This window comes from Artemia sp. Qi Xiang Cuo, chromosome 19 (genome assembly GCF_049724085.1).
Source record: "Artemia sp. Qi Xiang Cuo chromosome 19, ASM4972408v1, whole genome shotgun sequence".
In the NCBI taxonomy this organism is placed as follows: Eukaryota; Metazoa; Arthropoda; class Branchiopoda; order Anostraca; family Artemiidae; genus Artemia; species Artemia sp. Qi Xiang Cuo.
The window spans coordinates 56355575-56379565 of NC_142812.1; the positions used below are offsets into that span (position 1 = coordinate 56355575).

At 35.4% G+C, this 23991-nt stretch overlaps 1 protein-coding gene across 2 annotated transcripts in view; it reads left to right on the forward strand.

Annotated features, from left to right (window-relative positions):
• Window positions 1-23991, forward strand: part of Fen1 (Flap structure-specific endonuclease 1) — a 62196-nt gene that overhangs the window by 33764 nt on the left and 4441 nt on the right. Inside the window, exons 3-8 of one of the 2 annotated variants that reach the window (XM_089105656.1) lie at window positions 1206-1372; window positions 3513-3665; window positions 9305-9465; window positions 11241-11459; window positions 15126-15323; window positions 19096-19207. In XM_089105656.1, coding sequence (XP_088961782.1) covers window positions 1206-1372; window positions 3513-3665; window positions 9305-9465; window positions 11241-11459; window positions 15126-15323; window positions 19096-19161 — 964 coding nt within the window. In that variant the 3' untranslated portion in view covers window positions 19162-19207. Of the gene's footprint in view, window positions 1-1205; window positions 1373-3512; window positions 3666-9304; window positions 9466-11240; window positions 11460-15125; window positions 15324-19095; window positions 19277-23991 lie in introns of those variants that run through there. The other variant, XM_089105655.1, reaches the window with a different exon arrangement.

Below are 23991 nucleotides of genomic sequence, written 5' to 3' on the forward strand. Positions count from 1 at the left end.
GTAAATGAACCACAAGAGCATCGCGCCGTAGTTTTCAGTCGAAATCCTACCAACATTGTTCTTTTACAGAAGAAACCTATAGCGAATTCGGGCAACCCAAGGTTACTTACCCAACAAGCCCGAACATAACTACATTCCAAGCCATTCCAAACGATTTATAACCACAAAACGAAAAAATTGCAAAGAAGAGAGAAACGAGGATAATAACAGCCTGCGAAAAATAGAAGAAAATTTTGCAAATATTTCGGTCGAGACCTCTGCTCAACCGCCCTTAGTGCAGAATAATAAAAAAGGGTAATCCTTTCATCGTTGCTCAGAAAGGGTCCTATTTTAGTTTCAGTGCTTGTTTTGAGGTTTGGGGTTGAGGTTTAGTTGAGTGCTTTGTTTGAGGTTTGGTTTTCATATTGTCCTTTGGACTTTTACCTGTATTTTTTGTATTATTCTGTAATGAGGATGGTTGAGCAGAGGTCTCGACCAAAATATTTGCATAGTTTTCTTCTGTTTTTCGCTGGCTGTTATTATCCTCGTTTCTTTCTTATTTACGATTTTTTCGTTTTGTTTATAACCACATAAATTAAATTACAATAGGCTGATTTGTGTTTCAGGCTCAAAGTTTGTTTGCCTAATGGGTTTTACTTAGCCACCATTAGGCATCTGCCGGGCGCTACTTATGGCGCGTCAATCAAATAAATGATTGAAAAGCTCAAGTATTAGGTTGAAATGCTATGCTTCGAAACAGAATATAACGCGCGACAAGCAACATTGCGCGACAAGTGAAAACTTTCCGCGTTGGGGTAATAATAAATAAATAAGGTTAAAAAAAGACAAGAAGAATTTACGTAAAATATTTTTTTCTTATGCCTTTGGTCAAGGGTGTATTCAGGATTTTTGTTTAGGCGGGAGGGTCACAAAACGCATCAAAAATTTGGTTATATGTTGTTTGTTACTATTTTATGATTCGGATAAAAATTTTAGGGGGGCCGACCCAGTAACATCCCCCCCCCCCTTGGATATGGCCTGGCATATTGTTCCACATGCTCTTTGGTATTTTAAATTGTACAGTTTCTGCATCGTCTTCAGCACCGTTAAATCATATAGTTTATGTACCTGTTTAAGAATTTTAGCACAGTTTTACAAAATTTCGGTAAACGAACTGAAAACATGACATAGTGGACTATTGCTTTAACAAAGTTTTTTTTTGGTAGTCATTTGATGGGGATGTTTTATCGCACAATTCGAATGCTTGAAAATGGCATCAAGCCCTTGTTCGTGTTTGATGGAAAACCTCCAACAATGAAAGGTGGACAACTGGCCAAACGTGCAGAAAGGAGAGAGGAAGCACAGCAAGAACTGGAGAAAGCCAAAGAAACAGGTTTATAGTTTTTGATTGCATTTATATTATTTAAAATTTAATCCATTTTTGGAATAAGGGTTCAAACACCAAACCCAAATTATACAGGAGAGTAAAATCGAAAAGACAATCCCAAAAATTGCCCATATAAATCAATTCGTGATTTGGCGAATATTATTATATATTAAATTTAGTGAACTAAATATTATTAATTTACTAATTAGTAATGCTGCATATTTTGTTTTTGCTTTAATTTGTAATATACTATTATAAACATTTGGGGTTTGATGTGCAGAATATATACTTTTAATAATAGTCTGAGTTCAAAACGGATGAACGTTTATAATGGCTAAACACAATGTTATTGTTTTGTATATCTTTTATAACTTCCGATGAGTTCGTCATTTTTAATATTTTTGCTACTTATCTATTACGCTTTACGCTATTACGATTATGGCTATTATCATCTACGATTTTTTTATTTTTTTTTCGATTTGCAATCTTCTTTCGTCCTCGCTGTTCTTTCTCCGAAAACTGGGCAACGAGTTGGGCATTGGTTAATACAAATTAAATTACAGCGCCAGGGAAGTATATTCCATTTTTGTTTCTTTTTTTTAGGTTAGAATTACTGGGAATGAAATTTTGAGGTTTTTAGATTGTTTCTTGTTTTTCTTATTTAGACGGAAATTGCCTTTTGCAAATATCTGCACATATAATTTTTGCAGCATAAATATATATCTGTTGATAGTTTTTTTTTTCGATGCCTGCTCTGACAACTGGGCATCGAATTGTGAATGTGGTAACACAAAGTGAAGAACAGTTTCAGTGAAGTAAATTCAATTTTCAGATTTTTAATTTGTAAATCAGAAATTCAAAAATAATATAACATTATGCGCCATCTTGTGTCAGTCGTGTAACTAAACTAATATAATTGCAAAATGGGTACAAAAGTGCTAGAAAAATTAAACAAAGAAAATGAAGGCACCAGTAAATGGTAAGGTTTTGCTAAGGATGAAACCTTAGGGCCTTTATGGGTATGTGTCGCAACCTATATCCACTTCGGTTTAGGACATATAATTTTATTAACCCACTCAAACGAAAACCATCTATTAATACCAACAAAAGCAAAGGATCTTCTCTGAAGAACGACCGGATCGCATCTAACTTCACCCATTCAAAAATGAATAAATTCCACTCGTATCCAGCACCAGCTGTACGAATTAATTACTGCGGAAATAAATAGACACTGAGGGGTCCGCAACTAAAATAATCATAATCACTCATAATAAACAACACAAAAAAGGACAAGGGTGCCGTGATAGGATGTCTCTGATTTGATCAAAATAGACTTGCAACCACCTGGAATTACATTTTGCAACCCAAGAGCATGACTGTTGCACACTGCAGACTAATGCAGTGTGGAACCCAATGAATTAGCTAAAAAGTAGCCTACCTACATATAAAAATACTTGAAAGCATATATTATTAAATCATAATAATTATGGTTTTTGTTTAGTCCCATTGCAAAACCATAATTCTTGGCAACCGATCATCCGTCGTCCGTTAAGCTTGTTTTATCGTCGTAACTTTTCTTCCATTATCTTTAATAACCTCAGAAATTGTTGTCATTTGTCAAACGCAAACACAGAGCGAGTCTTGTTCTGTTTCTCTAAAAAAAATATAGCACATATTCTTAAACCTTTCGAAGCCCCTTACGCCTCAGAATCATAACTGGCTTTTAGCATCCAAATTTTAGCTCAAAGACTTATCTTCCTATTTAAAACAAGTTAAAACTTTCGTTTTTACAGAATTAAACAAATGGAAATGTAGAAAGACGCATATACTATTTTAAATAAGACAATGGACAAAAAAAAGCTTCTAAGGATAAAGAAATCTGAATATTTTGGTTTCACATCCCGAAGTTTTATCAACAGGGGAATAAATATATACATAAACAAAAACAAAAAAAAGCTCAATCAAAACATGGGAAAAAAACAAAGAAAACACAAACGTTATATAAAAAATTAAATGAAAGATGAAATGAAACTCGTATTTAAATAAAACTCAATCATGTAACAATACAATGCGCAAGCCAGGATGTCTGCTGTATACCATTGTTAACGAATATGTCTGAATTAATCTTCTGACATTCCGTTTTTAGGTGACATTCTTCAAGTTGACAAATTTAATAGAAGATTAGTGAAGGTATCCAAGGACCACAATGATGAGTGTAAAAAGCTCTTAAGATTAATGGGAATACCAGTCGTTGAAGCCCCTTGTGAAGCTGAATCCCAATGTGCAGCACTTGTAAAAGGTTTGCTTTATTTTTGTGTGTATCACTTGTATCTATGTACTCCACTTCATGTGCAGAGATTATGAAATATTTTCAAGGATCAACAATTTCGTGGTAACGTTGTGTAAGTAAGGAGCGACCCGGCTCAATAGTAACCGAAAATCTAAAAAAATGGAATTTTGATACGCTACTGAGAAAATTTGCCTTATTTCCAAAAAAAGGGAGAAACACCCCCTAAAAGTCGTAGAACATTAATGAAAATCACACCATCAAATTCAACGTGTCAGAGAACCCTACTGTAGAAGTTTCAAGCTCCTATCTGCAAAAATGTGGAACTTTGTATTTTTTTCCAGAAGAAAGATCACGGAAGCGTGTTTATTTGTTGTTTATTTTTTTTTTCCAGGGGTGATCGTATTGACCCGTGGTCCTAGAGTATCGTGGGAGGCCTCACTCGAACAGAAATTAAAAGTTCTATTGCCCTTTTTAAGTGACCAAAAAAATGGAGGGCAACTAGGTCCCCTCCCACGCTAATTTTTTTCCCAAAGTCACCCGATAAAAAAAAAAAAAATTCAACTGGAAGTTAAGAGCAACATCAAAACTTAAAACAAACAGAAATTAATACGTATATGATTGGGTTCGCTCCCTAATCATTACGTTGCTCTTTATGCTAAAGTTTTTTTATTAATGTAAGCATAGCTATTCAGTTTAATTACCGGCATTTGTGGTTATTTTTTCATTATAAAATAATTTAAAATAAATTATAACCATATCGCAAAGCGTATTATTGAATAGGGGGCAAACACCCCTTATATAAGTAATAAAAATATACGAATATAGAAGTTCGTTACCTAAGTTTATTCGTAAGTTACGTCAGATTAAAATTACGAGAAAGCCATTTAGCCAAAAAAAGTAAAATTAATATGCAAATTTCGTTTTAATTATTCACGTACGGTGAACCAAAATCAAAACTTGCATTAAGGGGATGTGGTACGATAAAGACTTGCCCTATCTATTATTGCCCTACTGCCCTATCTATTATCTACTATTGCCCTATCTCGTCCATTATAAACGTTTTTAGTTTGTGTGGTCAAACTTTTTAGAATTATGTTGGCGGCCTTGATATAACTTGTAGAACTTAGATAATAGATTTAAATAAACGAGAGAAAATTAATAGCCGACACCGAATTTCCAGATACCTTAGAAAAAACATTTAATTTCTTTCTTGGCTTTGTCTCCAATTGACCAGTGGCTTGATCGCAACTTGATTTTAATTCATAAATCAACTATTAGGTTAATTAGGCTTAGGTCACTTGATCGCCTGTGAGTCCAAGCAAATTCAGTCCCCTCCCCCCTTTTGCGTACAAGTCCAGTCGACATTTTCCGCCATGAGTCAAACCGAAAATCTCGATCGCCCCCTAGTTCTATGGCTATATACCTTTGTTCTGCCCTAGATTGGATGGATGATAGTCTATTTATCAACAAGTGAAAATTACATCATTTTCATACAATCCTGAAAGAGGCTTATACCAGCTTTGCCTCTCATTCAGACTATCTGTCTTGGCTTTGTCTCCAATTGACCAGTGACTTGATGGCAACTTGACTCTCATTGGCCAATTGGAGACAAATCCAAAGCAGATAGTCTGAGTGAGAGCCAAAGCCGGCATAAGCCTATAATTATTCAATTGCCTAACTGCGGTATTCAAATAGCCTATAATTATGTGTTATCACTTGTCTTGGACCGAAAATGATAAAGAATAATTAATTATCTATAATTATAATCTAGTTTTGAACGTACCCGTTTTGTATCAAACCCCCTTTGCCCTATAAAAATAAAATGTCTGTTACTTAAAGATAAATTCTGACAGAACAATGCATTTTCTCTAGCGAAAGATAAAGAAAGATTTTTCTTTATCGACAATCTTTCAATTTTTAAAGCGAAAGATTGTTTGAGATATGGTTTGTCAGACAGCGAAATCTCCTTTTTTTGACTTGCAAGAGACGCGAGCGTTAAGATCAAAGTACCTTTTTCAGACTATCAATCGTAGATGGCATTTCGTCTTAAGCGGCCAGCTTAATTTCTATTTCAGATACAACAGTAGTGGCCTCTTCGAGTCTAAAGAATAACATAAATGGAATGTTTTTTGGTGTGTATACATTTTTATATAAATCATTCGTGTCGTTTCTGGGTAGTTCGTCTGACCGAAAGTGAATTCCTAAGAAGTCTTTAAAAAAATAAAGAGGAAAATATCTTTTTAATACCTATCTAGAGCAGTATATTTTTTCTAAAGAAATTTTTTCGACTCTATGGCAACGTTCTGTGTATTGGCAACGTTCCAGGTCCTCATCATAGCTCTTTTTTTTTTTTTTTTTTTTTTTTTTTTTTTAATCGAAAAAAGAATCAAAACATCCAACATTCTATATGCCTGCTGGCGTGCTGCTATATTTAATTTCTGTAGTATCGGGTGTCTAATTACGTAATAAATCCATAATCAAGGCAACAGCTACAAATCATAAAGTAACTCTTTTCCCTATATGATATGCCGAATCCAAAAGGTGCTCCTCATATCCTCATACATTCCACAGATCAAAACTCAGATTTTACAGGGAAAACTAAAAAATAAACGATATACGAAAAAAAAATCTTAAAAAATATATTTTTATGTAAATATGTTATTATAAATATAAAAGAATGTGTTACTACTTCTAAAAACCCAATGCAGCACCGAGCCGCCTGAGACCAACACAGCTACACATGCTCCTCCTCCATCCAAATATATTCAAAGCCTCCCTGTGTAGTTTTTTTTTTCAAAAAAGCTCCATCTCCAAATATTTATCTTTCCTTTCGTAAGTCCTGTCTATTCATTGAACTTCCACTGTTTCGAATTTCTTTTTCCCAGCGTTTCCCATTTTATCTAGCTACTAAGCTATGGAATTCTCTTCCCTCCGATTCGTGTCGCAGGTCTTTTCCGATATTGTTTAATTCTGCTTGTGGGCTTCTTAGCCTGTAGTGAGGTTTCTGTATATTGGTCTTTTTCCTTATTTTCTTTTATTTATTTTATTTTTTTGTTATTATTATTATTATTTTTTTTTATCTTTGTCGATAAGTTTTGCCACTTTTTGTTATGCATTGATGTATAGCTTTATTTCATATTAGGTTTTTTGTTTCTTCCGCATTTGAAATTGTTGCTGTATTGATTGGGCCCTCTACAAGCTCAGCTTTAGGGGCTAGAATATCTGATGTATTTGTTTTTCTTTTACTCTTTCAGTTTTTATTCTTTATTATTGTATCTGTTTTTATAGTACTAATAAAAATGAAATGAAATGAAATCTTTCATCCGCAGAACGTTCCCTGGCCACCTCAACCTTTCTCTTGTTATAGCTCTAGAAAGCGGGATTGAAGCACACGATTTCGTAAAGGCTATTGTTTGAAATATTAGTCAGCCGGGTACCCAGAACAATGCATACACAATTTCTCTGGAAAACATATAGCAGATATTCGTACCTTTTTCGGAGTGCCCATGCTTCAGAACCATATTTGACCACTATTAACTTCCAATATTCTTCTTCTTCTATTTAAACAGCAGGCGGGCTTTTCAGTGATACTATTTAGCCCTTTTCTTTTTGCTTCACTCTGTGGGCTACAGAGCTACTGGCTTGATTGCCTCATGGTTATTAGATATTTTTAAATATCTTTCAGTAGATATTTTGACTCTAGGAGTTCAATTATGAGTTGATAGATGTCAATTTCTATGCTCTGTGTGCAGGTATAGTTGGCTAGGCTCTTGGCTGATAGTGAGATTTTGTGGTGTTTCAAGCATTTTAACCGTTTACAAAGCAAGGTATGTTGTGCAGACGTCAGCATATTACATTCAAGTAGGCAATGGTCAATTGTTTCATTATTCATATTACAATGCCTGCAAAGAGGGGACAGGGGAATTGAACCACTTGAATTAGAAAACTTATACGAGAATGCAAGAAAATTTAGTCCATTTGTTCCAGAACGAATTCTATGATAAATTTTAGACAGATATTTATTGGGAAAGGGGGAAAGGATTGGATTATTCTTATTAAAATTAATATCTGATAGTCTCCATCGGTAAATATCTCTAATCGGGATTGGTCTGCCACTTGGCTGGTCAATATTTATAGCATTTTTTGCTATATCATCAACTTGATGATTACCACTTATGCCAGAGTGGCTGGGAATATACTGAAAATAAGTTTTTGTGCCACTTGAAGCAAGATTATCTATAATACTGAGACAATGATAAGTGTCAATGTCTAACATATACTGAGGAGCTGAGACCAGCAACTCAAGGCTGGATAAAGAGTCGGAATATACAATAATATTATTTGAATTTGCAATGAGAGGTTGGTTTTCCTTAATGTGTTCTAATGCCATGATTATGGCATTTTACTCAGCAGACATTTTAGATACATTATTATATAATCTCTCGCCCATCGCAATTTTTAGGTGAGGAAGGAAAGCACCACTTGCTACCTTCTCATTCATTTTGCACCCATCAACATATATTTGGAAATGATTTTTATAGGTAATTGTATTAAGTTCAGCAAATTTTTTGTGGACAAAAGCTATATTCTAATCTTGGTCCGCAGACTTATCTTCCTGTTCTTCCAACCTTTTTTCATCTGTGAAAAAAAAAATACCCTGACTCTGACACCCTGAGCTACTCTACATTTAACATCTTCACTGCTCCCACCGTCTTTACTTATAATGATACCAAGGTAGATGAAGCTGTCCACTTGATCAATCTTTTCGTTACCCAACGTCACCTTTTCATATTCTCTTATTCCTAGCCTTAGTGACTTAGTCTTCTTAACATTAATTTTCAAGCTTATTCTAGCACCGTGAACTTACAAAACCTCTAAAAGTTCATTCATTTTGCTCACACTTCCATCTAGGATCCTTAAATCATCAGCATAATCTAAATCCAGGAAAGTTTTACTTCCCCATTTGATTCTGTGTTCTTCTATTGCCTTTCTTGTGCTCCTTAAGACAAAATCCATCAAAATGATCCATATAAAGGGGGATAGAACACAACCCTACTTAACTCCGAATTTATTACGAAACCAACTGCTAAAATCATTTCCTACCTTAACCGCAGCAGTGGTATTCTCTTACATAGCAGTAATCACTGTGATTTATTTGTCTGCTATATCATGCAAGGATATGACCTTCGCTAAAACTCTTCTATCAACAGAATCGAACGCTAAATAAATATATATTTTATATGAAATATATTTTTGTATACAAATATATTTAAATATATTTTTTAAAATATAGCGTAAATAACAAATCTTTATGCATTTAATTTTCTAGTTTTGTCCTTTTTTTCTTTGCTTTGCGTTACTCCACTTCTCCTCTATATAGTGGATACGTTTTTTACCGTTAGTAATTTTTCTACTGGTGCATTGATAAGGAGCTTTTATTCTACTTATTTTGTAGTTTTGCCAGTCAGAGATGCAAATATTCCTACCCTCATCCAAAACGAAACTGAATCGAATATTCTCTTACTTAACTGCAATTATTACGCACATCGGCGGTAAATCCTAATTTCAAAGCGAAATCCGACCTTTGTGGTAACCTAGGTTAAGGCCTTGGCTGTTTGCACCTTTAGTAATCTTTTCTTCTATTTCAGCGGGAAAAGTTTATGCAACAGCAACCGAAGATATGGATGGATTAACATTTGGTTCAAACATACTCCTAAGGCATATGACTTTCAGTGAAGCAAGAAAAATGCCAATTAAAGAATTTCACCTTAGTAAAGTCCTCGAAGGCCTTGAAATGACACAAGATGAGGTTTGTCTTATTCCTCTTATTAGGGTTAATGTAGATGGTAGCACTGTGTGGTAATAGTTTTTGTTCACACGCTTTTTCATAACTAATAAACCGTAGATTGATCGATAAGTTTGCTTTCAAATTGTTTATCTGTTACTATGAATGTCCGAAATCTGGTTAATGTCGACATTCACCGGTTAATGTCCGAAATTCGTTTTTCTCTGCTTAGATTCAATTAGCTTTGCGAATCAGCTTTTTCAGTCTTATGCAAGCTTTGATGGTAAAAGCTATAGTTATTTAAGATAATAAATCTCAGAAATGGGTTAAAAACCTAATGTAAACCATCCTAACCTGTCACAATCAAACCTTGCATAGAAACTGGAAAAGTTGAGTGGCAATGCTGACTAAATCCAAGGAGAAAAATAGGTATTTCGGACATTCACCAATTTCGGACATTCACGGTAGCATATCTACTTCTACTATGCTACTAATATCTCACTATAGTGACAAGCCGCCTTTGACAAACACAGCTGCACCCTTCGCCCCAATATATTAATTATTCTTTGTCCCCTCCCATTTAGTTACACTTTCCATGTCCTCTTGTATAACGCCTTTTCACTCCCTTTGGGGACGACTGGCTTTTCGTTTGACCTCAGGTGGGTGTTTAAAAAACACTATCTTTGGTGATTTTTTATATCCTTTATCCATGAAACGTGGAAAAGCTATCTTAACACTCTTAATAGCCCGTCGTTAGAGCCCTGCAAACTAGGTTTTGCCTAGAAACGACACAGCATTGTACTGAGCAAAAAAAAACAAAAACAAAAGATGGGTGTGTTTGGTCTTAGTTGTCTGATCAGTTTGGAAGTACTAGGGATGCCATTCTTGGCCATGGTTTCTCTGAGTTTACGCGGAGCATTCTCCTAAAATGACACACATGCCTGACTCAATTAAAAGATTCTATTTGTACCTAAGCTTTAAAAATAGGACATCCAAACAGTATCTTATGAACTTATTGTGGATCACGTTGAATCATTCAGGAAGCGTTTAGGGTGAACCAATCATTTTCATTTGGGGCAGAGGGGGTGAGGCAGGGTTTTTACGTCAATCCTCGTAAATTTTTGTCGCCAATTTGCCTAAAAGTTTCGGCACTATGAGCTGCTATCGAATTAGAGTTTGCGGGAAAGTAGCGATATAAATTCAGAGATACAACGAAACAATAATAAAAAAAGAGAAAAACGAGGATTATACAAGCCAGTGAAACATATGAACTAAAATGCAAATATTTCGGTCAAGACCTCCGTTTGACCGTCCTCAGTGCAGGATAATAACATCAAAATTACTAATAAAACTCCATGGATACTATAAAGAAAAAAATTTTCAAACCTTGAAAAAATTTAGGTTCATTTGCTTAGGTTTCATTTTTCATTCATAATCGTTTCTTGGCGTTTTTGAGTTTGAATTAATATATGATTTCATTTTTTGCTCGTTTTAGGTTTTAACGTGGCCCTCTTCTTTTCTTGAAAACATTTTTTTTGAAGATTTTTTCATTAATCATCATAAGAGCATATTCTTTCTGTGTAGATATTGCATTTAAAAATTCCGTCGGGTATACAAATTCTGCCTTTTTAGATTACGCACAGACTGATGTAGTATACAAAAGTGTATTTTCTAACTTTTCAGTCAGAATTAATTGAATATTTTTGGGCCAATCATGCCCCCATTCTCTTACTCTGTCAAGGAAATGTGTCTCATTAACTCATATCGGAGGTTAAAATGGATTTTCTTTTTTTTTACAGTTCATCGACCTGTGCATACTTCTCGGGTGTGATTATTGCGATTCCATAAAAGGAATTGGACCCAAACGAGCTTTAGAGCTTATGCAGAAGCATAGGAGCATAGACACCATTTTGAAAATGTTGGATTCCAAAAAGTACACTGTCTCAGAAGATTGGCCCTACTTAGAAGCTAGAAAACTTTTCAAAGAGCCAGAAGTGGCTACAGCCGCTGAAATTGAGGTAAGTCGTAGGTTCTTCTAGTGAGTAATAGGGAGTGAAGTATTTCCCCTCTTATCCCTATAACCTGGAAATTTTAACTGAGGCCAGGAACTAAAATTCTAGGTTTGCTTTAAAATCACTTGAGTTGCATTTTTTTTTTATTATTATTGTTTTGATCTACAATATTTTTTTTTTTTTTTTTTTTTTTTTTATATCCAGCCAGGCGAGTCAAACTTCAAATATGAAAAACAAACCGGATGTTCAGCCACTCTTTTATAAGATAAGTTTTGAAGTCTTAAACTTTGAGGAAATTATCAGAAACACTAAAATTTTGCAAAGTGCATATGAATATAGGAGGCTAGCAGCATAATTAATATTCGTTTATCGATCATAAATTGATCAATGATCATATGAATCAAAAAAGCTAGCAATAAACTCGATAGTCTATCCATTTGTCCTAGGCTATCATGTCAATTTTTCCTCTCGATCAATTTGTTTTTCCCAAGGCAGTGATTTTTATTCTGATTTCGCATGATTTTACAATTCTATAAAATGATTTTTTTTTTCAATGGTAAGACAAAGAATATTTCAGTTAAAAGACAAAGAGGATGTAAAACACCCCCCCCTCCCACATTGAAGAAAATGCATTTGGGACTTATATCGAAAGAGTCTTTCAGTCATATCACCTGAGGGGTCCCTACTCTCTTTACCTGGGTACGGTAAGGCAGAATGTCTAAACCAACATTCCTGGTTTAAAGTCACCTGAATAGTATACCTGTTTTCACGGGCATTTTTTAATCAAAGGAACCTTCAACGCTTCTGCTTGTGAGCTAAGGTAGAAATAAACTATGGAAGATTTGAGTTCTAGGACTTAGCCCTCGAGAAGATAAGTCCTAAAACTAAGATTAAGTCCTCTATATTTTCTTAATAACTGTTTCTTTTTTTATCGATATTCTAGGTTATAATTGTGATATGCAAGATTGTTAATTGAATTCACAAACGTGATGATGTGATTGTGATTGATGTGATTGTGAATTCACAAACAGGTTTATCAGTGGAAATTTTGTTTTGAAATATATGCGGTTATCAGTTCTATTGAGAAAAAGAAAATCATAATAATAAATAAAAATGTAGTTCAGATTGACTAGTAAATTTATATCTGAAATAGAGAATGGCAAGTCTCCATATTTAGACAGATAGTTATAAACCCTAAAATGGCTCCAAAGAATCTCACCCGTCGAAATAGCGGGGAAATATGGTGCTCTAGTGAAATGGGTTAAAATAGCTCAAATACTTTGAACATTTTTACGCCTGGTAAGAAGACTTTCGGGCATACAAGAAGGAGAGCTTCGGGCCTTTGCCCCTCATCCACCCCCTCCCCCTCCTCTCCCCTGATATGTCGGAATTTTTGTGAACTTTGCATAATTTCTGACATCCATTTAGTTTACCTTTTTTCTGGCGCCTTCTCTAAGTTCCCCCCCCCCCACCCCGCTAAAACAAACTTTTGCGCACATCCCTCAAGAATTTTCTAAAAATTGTAATTTTTTTTTTGCTGTTCGAATGGTCGACAGAAATATCCTTCTTTCGTCCCTTTGACATTGTTCGTCTAGCTAGTTATTCGTTCATCTTGCTTGTTATTCGTTGTCGAAGAGTGTAGATAGGTTTTTTCTGCTACAAAAGAAACCTCTCAATGCAAATCTGCAAAGCGAATATAGAGGAAAGAGGCTAAGAGGCCGGATCAAACCGCCTGAGGTCATATAGCGGTGTACACTCCTCTTCCACCTCCTACTGTTCTGAGCTTAATTCTTTGCTCCCTCTCATCAATTTTCCATAAATCTTTCTATTGACCTCTTTCCAATACATTCGAAGAAGTTCTACTTCTCGTTTGGCCCAAGATTTATTTCTAAAAAACTCGATTCCGGTGTCACTTGGCTTCTCATCTGCAAAACTTCATCCAACCATCTAAACTCTTCTTTTAATCTGACTCTAGTCTTTGGGATCGAAACCAATTTTATATTGGCAATCGTTTGATGTAGCCTACGATCGTCCATGTCTATCTTGCTGATTCTTCTATCTTCTAAAGCTTCTATTAGTGATACAAAAAAAAAAAAATGATTTTCTAAAACAAAAACAAAAAAAATAGAAGAAAAGAAAAAACTCCCGATATATTGTTTTTGCCACAAAGGTGGTTTCTTTCAATAAACTTCCTTCTTTATAATAAAAAAATTATTATACCTGTTTTTTAATGAAAAAAATATATATATATAAAAAATTATAATAAAATAAAAATATAACAGAAAAAAATATTATATAATATAATATAATAAAAAAAATACCTTTATAATAATAAAAAATATACCTGTTTTTTTAATGTACGGTTGTTCAAATCAGCACTTATGAGTATTCTAGGACAAATTCTTTGGGAAATATCTAGTTACAACATAGCTAAAAGCTATTTTATAATTGTCAAAAAGTATTTGTCATAAACGAACCTTCTACAGCCACCTCTTGAAAATAGGATCGTCATAAACGGGCCTTCTACTGCCACCTCTTGAAAATGGAACCGTCATGAACGGGCCTTCTACTACCACCTCTTGAAAACAAAATCGTCATAAACGAGCCTTCTACTGTCACCTCTTGAAAATGAAACCGTCATAAACGGGCCTTCTTCTGCCACCTCTTGAAAATGAAATCGTCATAAACGGGCCTTCTACTGCCACTTCTTGAAAATGTAATCGCCATAAACGGGCCTTCTACTGCCACCTCTTGAAAATGAAATCATCATAAACGGTCCTTCGACTGCCACCTCTTGAAAATGAAATCGTCATAAACGAGCCTTCTAGTGCCACCTCTTGAAAATAAAATTGTCATAAAAGGGCCTTCTACTGCCACTGCTACAAACTACTTATAACGGCTGTACACGTTTGTACAAACCAGCACTTATAAGTATGCTGGGACAAATTCTTTGGGAAATATTTAGTTACAACATATCTTAAAGCTATTTTATTACTGTCAAAAAGTATAAGTCATAAACGAACCATCTACAGCCACCTCTTGAAAATGAAATCTTCATAAACGGGCCTTCTACTGCCACCCCTCGAAAAGGAAATTGTCATAAACGAGCCTTCTACTGCCAACTTTCTAAAATAAAATATTCATAAACGAGCCTTCTGCTACCACTGCTACAAACCACTTATAACGGCTGTAGACGTTTGTATAAACCAGCACTTATAAGTAACTTATAAGATATTCCCGCATAAGATATACCAGCACTTATAAGATATTCCCCAATATTCTTTGGGGAATATCTAGTTACAACATTGCTGAAAACTGATTTATAACTGCTCAATAGTATGTGTCATAAACGAGCCTTATATGGCCACTAAAAATAAAATCGTCATAAACGAGCCCTCTGCTGCCACCTCAGGAAAGAAATCGTCATAAACGAGCCTTCTACTGCCACCTCTTGAAAGAAAAAAAATAGCGTTCTGGTGATTTGTATCATGTCCATAAGAATGCCAGTGTAAATTTAGTATAGTGGTAAGAGGTATGTCAATTATTATTTAAATTGCCTTGCCTAATTTAGGGGTGTATGTCCCAGGCTTATGACTAGTCTTTACTTTTGTATAAATTTAGTCGATGCCGTAACCATCTCCGAAACAAAACGTGATATCCACTTTTTTGTAGCTTAAATGGTGCGAACCTGATGAAGAAGGTCTAGTAAAGTACATGTGTGAAGAGAAACACTTTAGCGAAGAGCGAATACGGAATGGAATAAAGAAAATTCAAAAATCCCGCCAAGTAGCAACTCAAGGACGACTAGATTCATTTTTCAAAGTTATTTCGTCGCCAAATGCGAAAGACAACGCTGCCGCAAAAAGGAAAGTAAGTTGCAGTATTTCTTTTTTATAGTTAATAAATAAGTTTAGCGATTGTCGCTAGAGTTGCCTAAAAAGAGAAAAAGTCTGGTGTTTCAGAAAAGGGTATTCAAAAGGGGGCAACGGAGTCTTTGTTACGCATGTTGAAATAAAATGTTTTTTGTTGTATTTTGATTTTTTCAAATAAATTGTCGTTTGAAATTACTTTCGCGTGAGGATTTACCTCCAAGAGAGGTATTGTTCCCTTGGATGTGTAAATACAATTATGTGTATTTCAGTTTTCAAAATTGTGTAAGTGGAATTTCTGAGGGTCAATTGGCTAGAGGTATTTAGTTAAAACTTTTAGGGGATGTTGAACTAAACCGAAAGGTACTATGTACACAAAGCTTGTTATGAGGTATGTAGTATCTCAAAACCATTTAAGAGTATTAAGTTGAAACTTTCAGACAATGTTGAGGGTGATTAAGTTGAAACTAACAGACTTATTTTTATGTGAGTGTTTTTATTCGATTGTTTGTAGTTTTCGTAAAAGCTGAAGATACATCCTCAAATAATTTTAAAGCTGTTTCAAGAAGCACACAGCCTATATTATCAATGGAAGATGAAGCCAAAATTTTGAGGTACTGGTGCATTATCCGGGCACCACTATATACTGTATGTGAAATGTCAAACGGGAAATGCTACAGTCGAACAGGAGAGACAGATACCCGGTTATAATGGTTTATTAACAAAATATTAAGAATTACAAGTTACAATTATACGCCCAGAACGTTGTAATGTCTTTCACAATCGCTGAAAAATAATCTCTGCCTTCAGACCTCACTTTCGCACGCCACATGTATTCGGCTAAGTAAGCTGATAGATGACCTAATCTAACCGTTTGACATTTTCCGTATAGTATATAGTCGTGCGTTAAATTGTAGTGGTGGCTCGTTTTTCTCTTTTTGTTATCTTTTTGTGAAATGTTGTGTTCCAAATGTTGTCTTGAATCAAAACCCCATCTCGAATAAATTTGAAAATAATAAAATGTATAATATATTTATCAAATAAAGTTAATAAATGATGCCTGATTTTGATTTCTTATTCAAGCTCTATTTCTGGGATTACTTGAGAAGAATTCTTACATTAAATTATTATGGTTTGTTCAAAAGTTGTTATGGTAGTCAAGCCCAAAAGATTTGGGTCATTTGGGTCTTCGAAATAATACATGGTGTCATGCATGTACGTATTTATACGTAAGTGCATACGTATAAATCCGTTATATACGTATAAATACTGACACCGTATTTTATACGGTGTTTTTGTCTGTTACAACTCCCTCCGAAATACTGGGGCTTTGGCGAATTTCACATGGTACTAGTTTTGACTGAAATAATTACCAACATCATCTAGTTCTTAGTTTTGGCATTTTTGAGTGTAGTATTAGGGCGAAAATAGTGTAATTAGTAATTAGTCATCAGTCTGTCTGATCTCAGTTTCTAAAATAAATAAAAAAATACAAAGCTTTAAAAAATGCCAGGGAATGTCAAACGCAAGATGGGTGTGGTGATCTTTTTTTTTCTCTTTTTTATTTTTTTTTTTTTTTTTTTTTGTCGACACTAGCTCCTATTTCTAATCTCAAGTTACCCATATTCCTGGGGTGAAAAACAACGATAGGAAATTGCAGGGTCTCACGCCATTGACGTATCTGTCTAATGTCAGCCCTATTAACTTTCGATTGCAGGACTTGTACCTACCAGGGTTCCAGCAAGTGATGTGGAATTGGAGTTAAATTCTGGAGAGAGAGTCTAAGCCTATGGACTGGATGCACAACCAAAATTTGTCAGGTTTAAATCTGTTTATGCCCTGAAGGTACTACTTCGAAGAATAATCGATCGCATGGTTTCACACCAGTGACGTGTCTTTCAAATGTCTGCCCTACAACTTTTTGATGGCAAGCTATTTGCCTATAGAAACAGCCTCTGGACTTGATGCAAAAAGAAATTAACTCAGATCAGTCCAGCGTAAATTTCCTTTTTTGCTCCAGTAGTAAGATTTCTTTTAAACTTTTCGTACAAACCAATGGCCCGCGGAACAACCGCTGTCCACGGTTCCGATTTTCGGATTCCTTGCCTTCGGCCGGGAGTGTTGTGCGTGGTAAGGGCAAATTATCCGATGCTTTCCGTCTTTTCCCCCAGATTTCTTCAGGTACCCATTTCGAGTTGAGTTGACTCTGGCTGAGCTTATAGTCACACTGCTGACCCCTGTCCCAAACCTAATAATCAGCGATACCAGGACTTAAACTTCTGCCCTGAAGGACATCGGGCTGGAAATTCAGCGACTTAAGCACCTTTTTAAAAGTGTTCCACAGGTAACGGACATTTGCAAAAGAGAAATAGTAGTGAGAAAATAATTTATAGAATATAGTTTCACAAAAAAGAGGATTAATCTAAAATTATTGTGGAAATACTTTAATCTATATAGCTCATAACGTTTACTCTCAAAGCTCAGGGAAAACAATGTATTTGCGAAGAATGAAAGTTCTAGAAGTAAGTGCAGCGGGCATGTAATCGATAACAAATCAGTATTTATAGAATCCAAGGGAAGACGTCCGAGAATGCACTTAAAGCTAAATGTTGCCTAGAGCATCGAATTCCATTGAAATGGAGTCTACTGGGTCTGTCATCACTATGTCACGGCTGATCTTTCTTAGCCGAATCACGCTGCAATTGTAATTATTTTCTTAGAATAGGGACGTTGTTTGGATGAATACCAGTGATTATGGCCAAGGCTCCAAAAAAAGTTTGATGTCAGAAAAGAATAAATCATTTTTGAACTGTGTAAAATAAAAGCGTTACGGGTGGGGATAAAATCCATCATTCTGCAACGGTTGATCTTTCTTAGCCGAATCACGCTACAAATGCAATTATTTCCTTAGAATAGGGACGTTGTTTGGATGAATACCAGTGATTATGGCCAAGGCTCCAAAAAAAGTTTGATGTCAGAAAAGAATAAACCATTTTTGAACTGTGTAAAATAAAAGCGTTACGGGTTGGGATAAAATTCATCATTCTGCAACGGTTGATCTTTCTTAGCCGAATCACGCTACAAATGCAAATATTTCCTTAGAATAGGGACGTTGTTTGGATGAATACCAGTGATTATGGCCGAACCTCCAAAAATCAATAAAAAAGTTTGATGTCAGAAAGGAATAAATCGGGGTTGGGATAAAATTCATCATTCTGCAACGGTTGATCTTTCTTAGCCGAATCACGCTACAAATGCAATTATTTCCTTAGAATAGGAACGTCATTTGGATGAATACCAGTGATTATGGCCGAGCCTAAAAAATTAATGAAAATTTGATATCAGAAAGGAATAAATTGCTTTTGAACTATGCAAAATAAAGGGTAGGGGATGGGGTAAAACTCAGATTTGGTTAGTCTTCTTCCTCTCAGAAGGATTTTTATCTCTCCTTTCTTTATTCCTGTTCCCAAGGCCGTATCCAGGGGGGGGGGGGTTTACCCGGTTTGAACCCCCCCCCCCGAAATTTTTGACCGACTCGAAAATAAGTCGAAAATTAGTAAAACCTAGGTAAAAATCAGTAAAATTAGTCGAAAACTGAGTCAAAAACTGGTAAAAAAAAAACCCCAAAAAAGTCAAAAATTAGTAAAACCCCCCCTGAACAAAAATCCTGGATACGGCCCTGCGTGTTCCTCTCCTCTGCCTTCTCGTAGAAAACTAAATTAGTATTTCTGGTAAGTAAGTTCCATGAGCTTATTGAGTGTTTTGTTTTTTAGGCCGAAGAGAGTAAAGCTGCTTCTGCAAAGAAGGCAAAAGGAGCACGTGGTCGAAAACCAAAATGAACTGCTTCAACGCAATGGATTCCTCATCTATGAATTTGTGTATTCTGTACGTATTGCCTCGCAGGTTCTATGTAATTCATATTTTTGGATTCCATATAAAATATTTTTGATAAGACATCTTTCTGTGAGCTGTTTAGTATTTAATTATTATTAGCTTATTTTTATTATCCCATCTTATTGAATTTTCTTTTATAGTACTTATATTCAGCTTGGTGTAAGAGAGAAGAGGTTTGTGCAAGAAGTTTCTGAATCGATAAAATAGAAATTCACAAAAATACCAGATATTTCGGTCACATATACAGTGACCGTCATCAGTAGTAAAACAGTTTGCTGTCACATATACAGTGACCATCATGAGTAGCAAACTGTTTTACTACTGATGACGATCACTGTATATGTGACCGAAATATCTGGTATTTTTGTGAGTTTCTATACATTGTCTATTAAAAAGGATGTTATCTCTATTTTGAACTTTCATTTTCTTGTCATGTAAAAGCAGTGTGGTCACCGAAATTATCCAAGTTTCTGAATGATAGCTAATATGAAAATGAGTGAAAAACAAAAGAAGTAGAGATGACGTTAGGATATAGATTAAGGAGGTGAGAAATGGACGTTATAGATAAAATTGTTAAGGATTGGGGAATGTTAAGAAATTAGGAGGAAGTACCGATTAGACACGTCCTAGTTAAAAGTGGTAATCAAGCCATAATTAATTATTAGAAAAATGTTAGATAATGATGAGCAGAACATTTGGAGATTGTATTAAACTGTGATAAAGTTCTCGAAAATTCTATAGAGAAGAATGAAAAAATGTTCAACAATATGGATGTGAATGAAGATGATATTTGCGAGGAGGAGCTAGAGACAGCACTAAATGGATTTTTAAAAAATAATAAGACCTCGAATTCAAGTAAATTGTTAACAAGAGAGCATTTTGAGAATCTAGTAAATTGTAATAAAATTATAGGAAATGATACAGAAAAGAATGAAAAAGTTTGTGACACTTTCGAAGTGAAGGAAGATTTATTTTGTGAGGCAGAATTAGAGACAGTACTAAAAGGCTTAAAAATAACAAGATCCAAGTGCTCAAAACTGATTAGTTTTTGTAGGAAGCAAATTACTTAGCATTGTGACACAGTAGACTATGATGTTGCACTAAAATTTTAGGAGAGGAACCATGTGGTGTGGAAATGGTGGAGGAAGCCTCGACCATATTTTGTTCTTAGATTAATAATCGGGAAGCTTGTGTGCAGTTAGAGCCCTTTGTTCTCAGTTTTATGGATTAAGATCAGGCATTTGATCCGGCTAATGAAAAGCTGTAGGGAAGGTTCTATCCTTGTATGGTGTACCAGGAAGGGTCGTATCAAGGATTTTTTTTTAGGGGGGGGGGGGTACAAACAAAACTTTAAAAAACGCATCATAAAGGTGTTTGTATTCATTTTTGTTAAGTTTTTACGAGTCGGACAGATATTTTGGGGGGGGGGGGTAAACCCCCTAGTGTTATGTACGAGAATAATTTTAACGTGGTTAAGGTAGGCAGTATGAATAGTAGTTGGTTTTGGTGTTGAATCAGGAGTTAAGGAGGGTTGTGTCGTATCCCCGTGTATAGGGATTATTTTAATGGATTTTCTCCCAAGAGACATGGCAAAGGCTATGAGAGAACATGGAATTAAATGGGAAGGTAATGTCTAGACTTAGAATATGCAGATTATTTTAGTTTCCCAGATAAAATATTTCTCACCCAAATTCTGAGATTCTGATATTCTGAAATTCTGAGATTCTGAAATTCTGAGATTCTGAGAGATCGTGGTCCTAAAATGAGTTTGAAATCAGTGTTACGAAGTCTTAGTTCCTTAAGCTGCGAATAAATGAGTGAAGAAGGGATGTTATGTTACAAGAAAGTTGATCAATTGAGTAGACTCAGTTGCCTTAGAATAGAACAACAGCTTACACACTACAACAGCTGGAGCTAATATGAGCCTTTCAATGTTAAAAAAAATATATATAATTATAAAAAAAAATACAAAAAAAGGAGCAAGAAAAAAAGTTACATCAAAAATATACAGTGGCAAGTTATACTTCATGGTCAAGAGATTATGAACGTTTTTTCTCAGTTGAAACAAGTTCGGGGAAACAGGAAGATAGGCCTGTGAAATAAGGTTAGAATATTTGAAGCCATGGTAATGACAGCGTTCAATTGCGGTTCTGAAACGCCGAGGAATATTTGTTAAATATTTCCAGAGGAATTGTCTAAGGATAGTTTCAGGTACTTGTTTGACTGACTGTATATCAAGCAAAGGCTGCACAAAACTGCACTATCAAACAAAGGCTGCACAGAATTGTTTAAGGGCCATTTTAGGTTCTTGTTCGACTGACAGTATATCAGACAATAAGTTTTACGAAAAACATGGTTTGATCCCACTTTCTAGGGTTATCATAAATGAAAAGTTAGATGGCTAGGCTACGTTTGACGGATGAAGAATGGCAGATTCCCAAAGATTTTGCCGTTTGTTCATCATTAGGGACTTGATGAAAAGCAGGCTGTCCCCGAATGGGGTGAGAAGTGGTCATAAGGAAGCGTTTAAAAGAAATTGGAAGTTTACAGGAGGGGGTAAAGAGCAGTGGCGTCATTTCTTCTAAATTCTGAAGGGGGGGGGGGGGAATTGGAGGCAATTTTCTTGAATCAAGTGAAAAATGAGCCATATAGCACCATAAGGGCAAATATATACCAAAGAAAACTGACCTGTTCCTCTGGATGCTTAAATTATCCAGGCTTATCTTAGTTTTGTCACGATTTTTTGCAGGAACTAAATTTCAGCTGGGGGGGGGGGGCAAACTGAGATCTGGAGGGGGCAGTTGTCCTGCCCCATAGCAAAGTGCACCAGTGGTAAAGAGTGAAACTATGAATGGATTGGATTAGAGGGGGGCATATGCAGCTGTATTGGCCACAAACATTCTCATGCCGCAGTGAGGTGGCAATAGTAGCAGTACTAGTATTTTTTTCATACTGAGTTCAAGTAAAACGCCTTGACTTTCAGAGTCAACGCACCGGCGTCAACTCTGAACGGGGGGACACAGGCCCCCCCCCCCCGTGTATCATATCTATGATAAAGTTTTAACTACGCGAGTTCTAAAATAAATGTTTTTAGGGAAGGGGCTTAGGGATCTGGAAAGAAAAATCTTTCCAGATTTTTCAGTGAGCAAGGACACGGAAGCCTCTTGAAGATTAGCAGTTTTTACTTCCATATTGTCGCATATTTATTGTAATCTGTGAGAGAAGATTTGTGCACAGAGCCATCTTTCTTAGTATTAGCTGAATCAAGATTCAGCTAATAATTAGGGTCCATTCCAGAAGCCTATTATCATTACTACTACTCACTTCTGCTTGCAGCTCACTGCAGCACTAAACCGCCTGAGGCTAATACAGCTTCGCATGCTCCTACTCCATTCCAATGTATTTAAAGTCTTCGTCTTTAAACCCTACCAAGAAGTTCCAATTTTCCTTAAATCCTTCCTTGCGACTTCCTCCCATCCAATTCAGAAACGACCTGCTTTCATTTTAACCCTAGATGGTTGGCCGAAAAGAACTATCTTTGGTAATCTGTCATCTTTCATCCGTAGAATTTGTTCTAGCCATCATAATTTTTCTGTCATTATGGCCCTAGAAAGGGGGGTAGAGTCATATTTTTCGTACAGCCTACTGTTTGAAATACGGTCAGTCAGCCGGGTACCCAGAACAATCCGTAGACAATTTCTCGAGAAAATATCTAATAAATCCTCCTCTGTCTTTCGGAGCACCCACGCTTAAGAACAATACATATCCCCTACAATCACTGTAGTTTCCAGTATTCTAATCTTGCTTTGCAGGCTTATATTACTATTCTTAATTTCGATTAATTATATCTTAATACCTTTATCCTTAAACGACTAACAACTACAAATTTCATGATCTCACAACTCCCTGATCTCACACATCTGATCTCACAACTCCCTGATCTCACACATCTGATCTCACAACGCCATGATCTCACAACTATGCTCATAAGAAAATCAAAGAGACTAACATTTTAGTTGTTTTTGCACTTGTAACACAAATAATAAAATTGAATAAAAGTAGAAAATATTTTTGTTTTTCTCGAGAAACTATAAATAAAAATTAAAACTAGAAATAACTAGTTAAAACTAGACAAAAATCAGTTAAAACTAGAAAAAAATAGGGGCGCAAAATCGATTTCGATTATATTCCTAGATTCTCAAGAAAAAGTTAATTTTCTACTTTTTAGTCCATTTTAAAAACGAGTTTTGCAAAAAATAACGAAATCTACTATTTTCGCCTGTTTAGGCTTCTCTAAGACAAAAATTTGTCTTTATATTCATAAAATTTGTAAGTAACTGAAATTCGGAAGTAGTCAAACATGGCTCGCAAATTTATCCAAATAATAATCATTAAATAATAAAAAACTGTTATTGTAATTTTTCGGTCACAATGCGAAGCAAATATAGCAACATATCGTTTTTTACTAATGGCTCGATTCCAGTCTGATATTTCATCTAAGTCTAGCAGCAAAACACGATTAGTTATGTTTTGAAACTCCTCCTTCTTATGTTCAAGGTTTTCAAATTTAAGGGGTCTCTAATGTCAGTCAGCATACGATTTATGAAAAATATTAAGGGGACTCGAAGTGTGAGTATACAAGGAGGGGGGAGGGGGGTAATTTGTGCTGCGTTATAGCACTGTCATCGAAAGTGTACATACTGATAAAATTTGCAATTATTCAATATTCAGAAGTGGTTGAAAAGTAGACGATTTATTAGAAATATTAAGGGCTA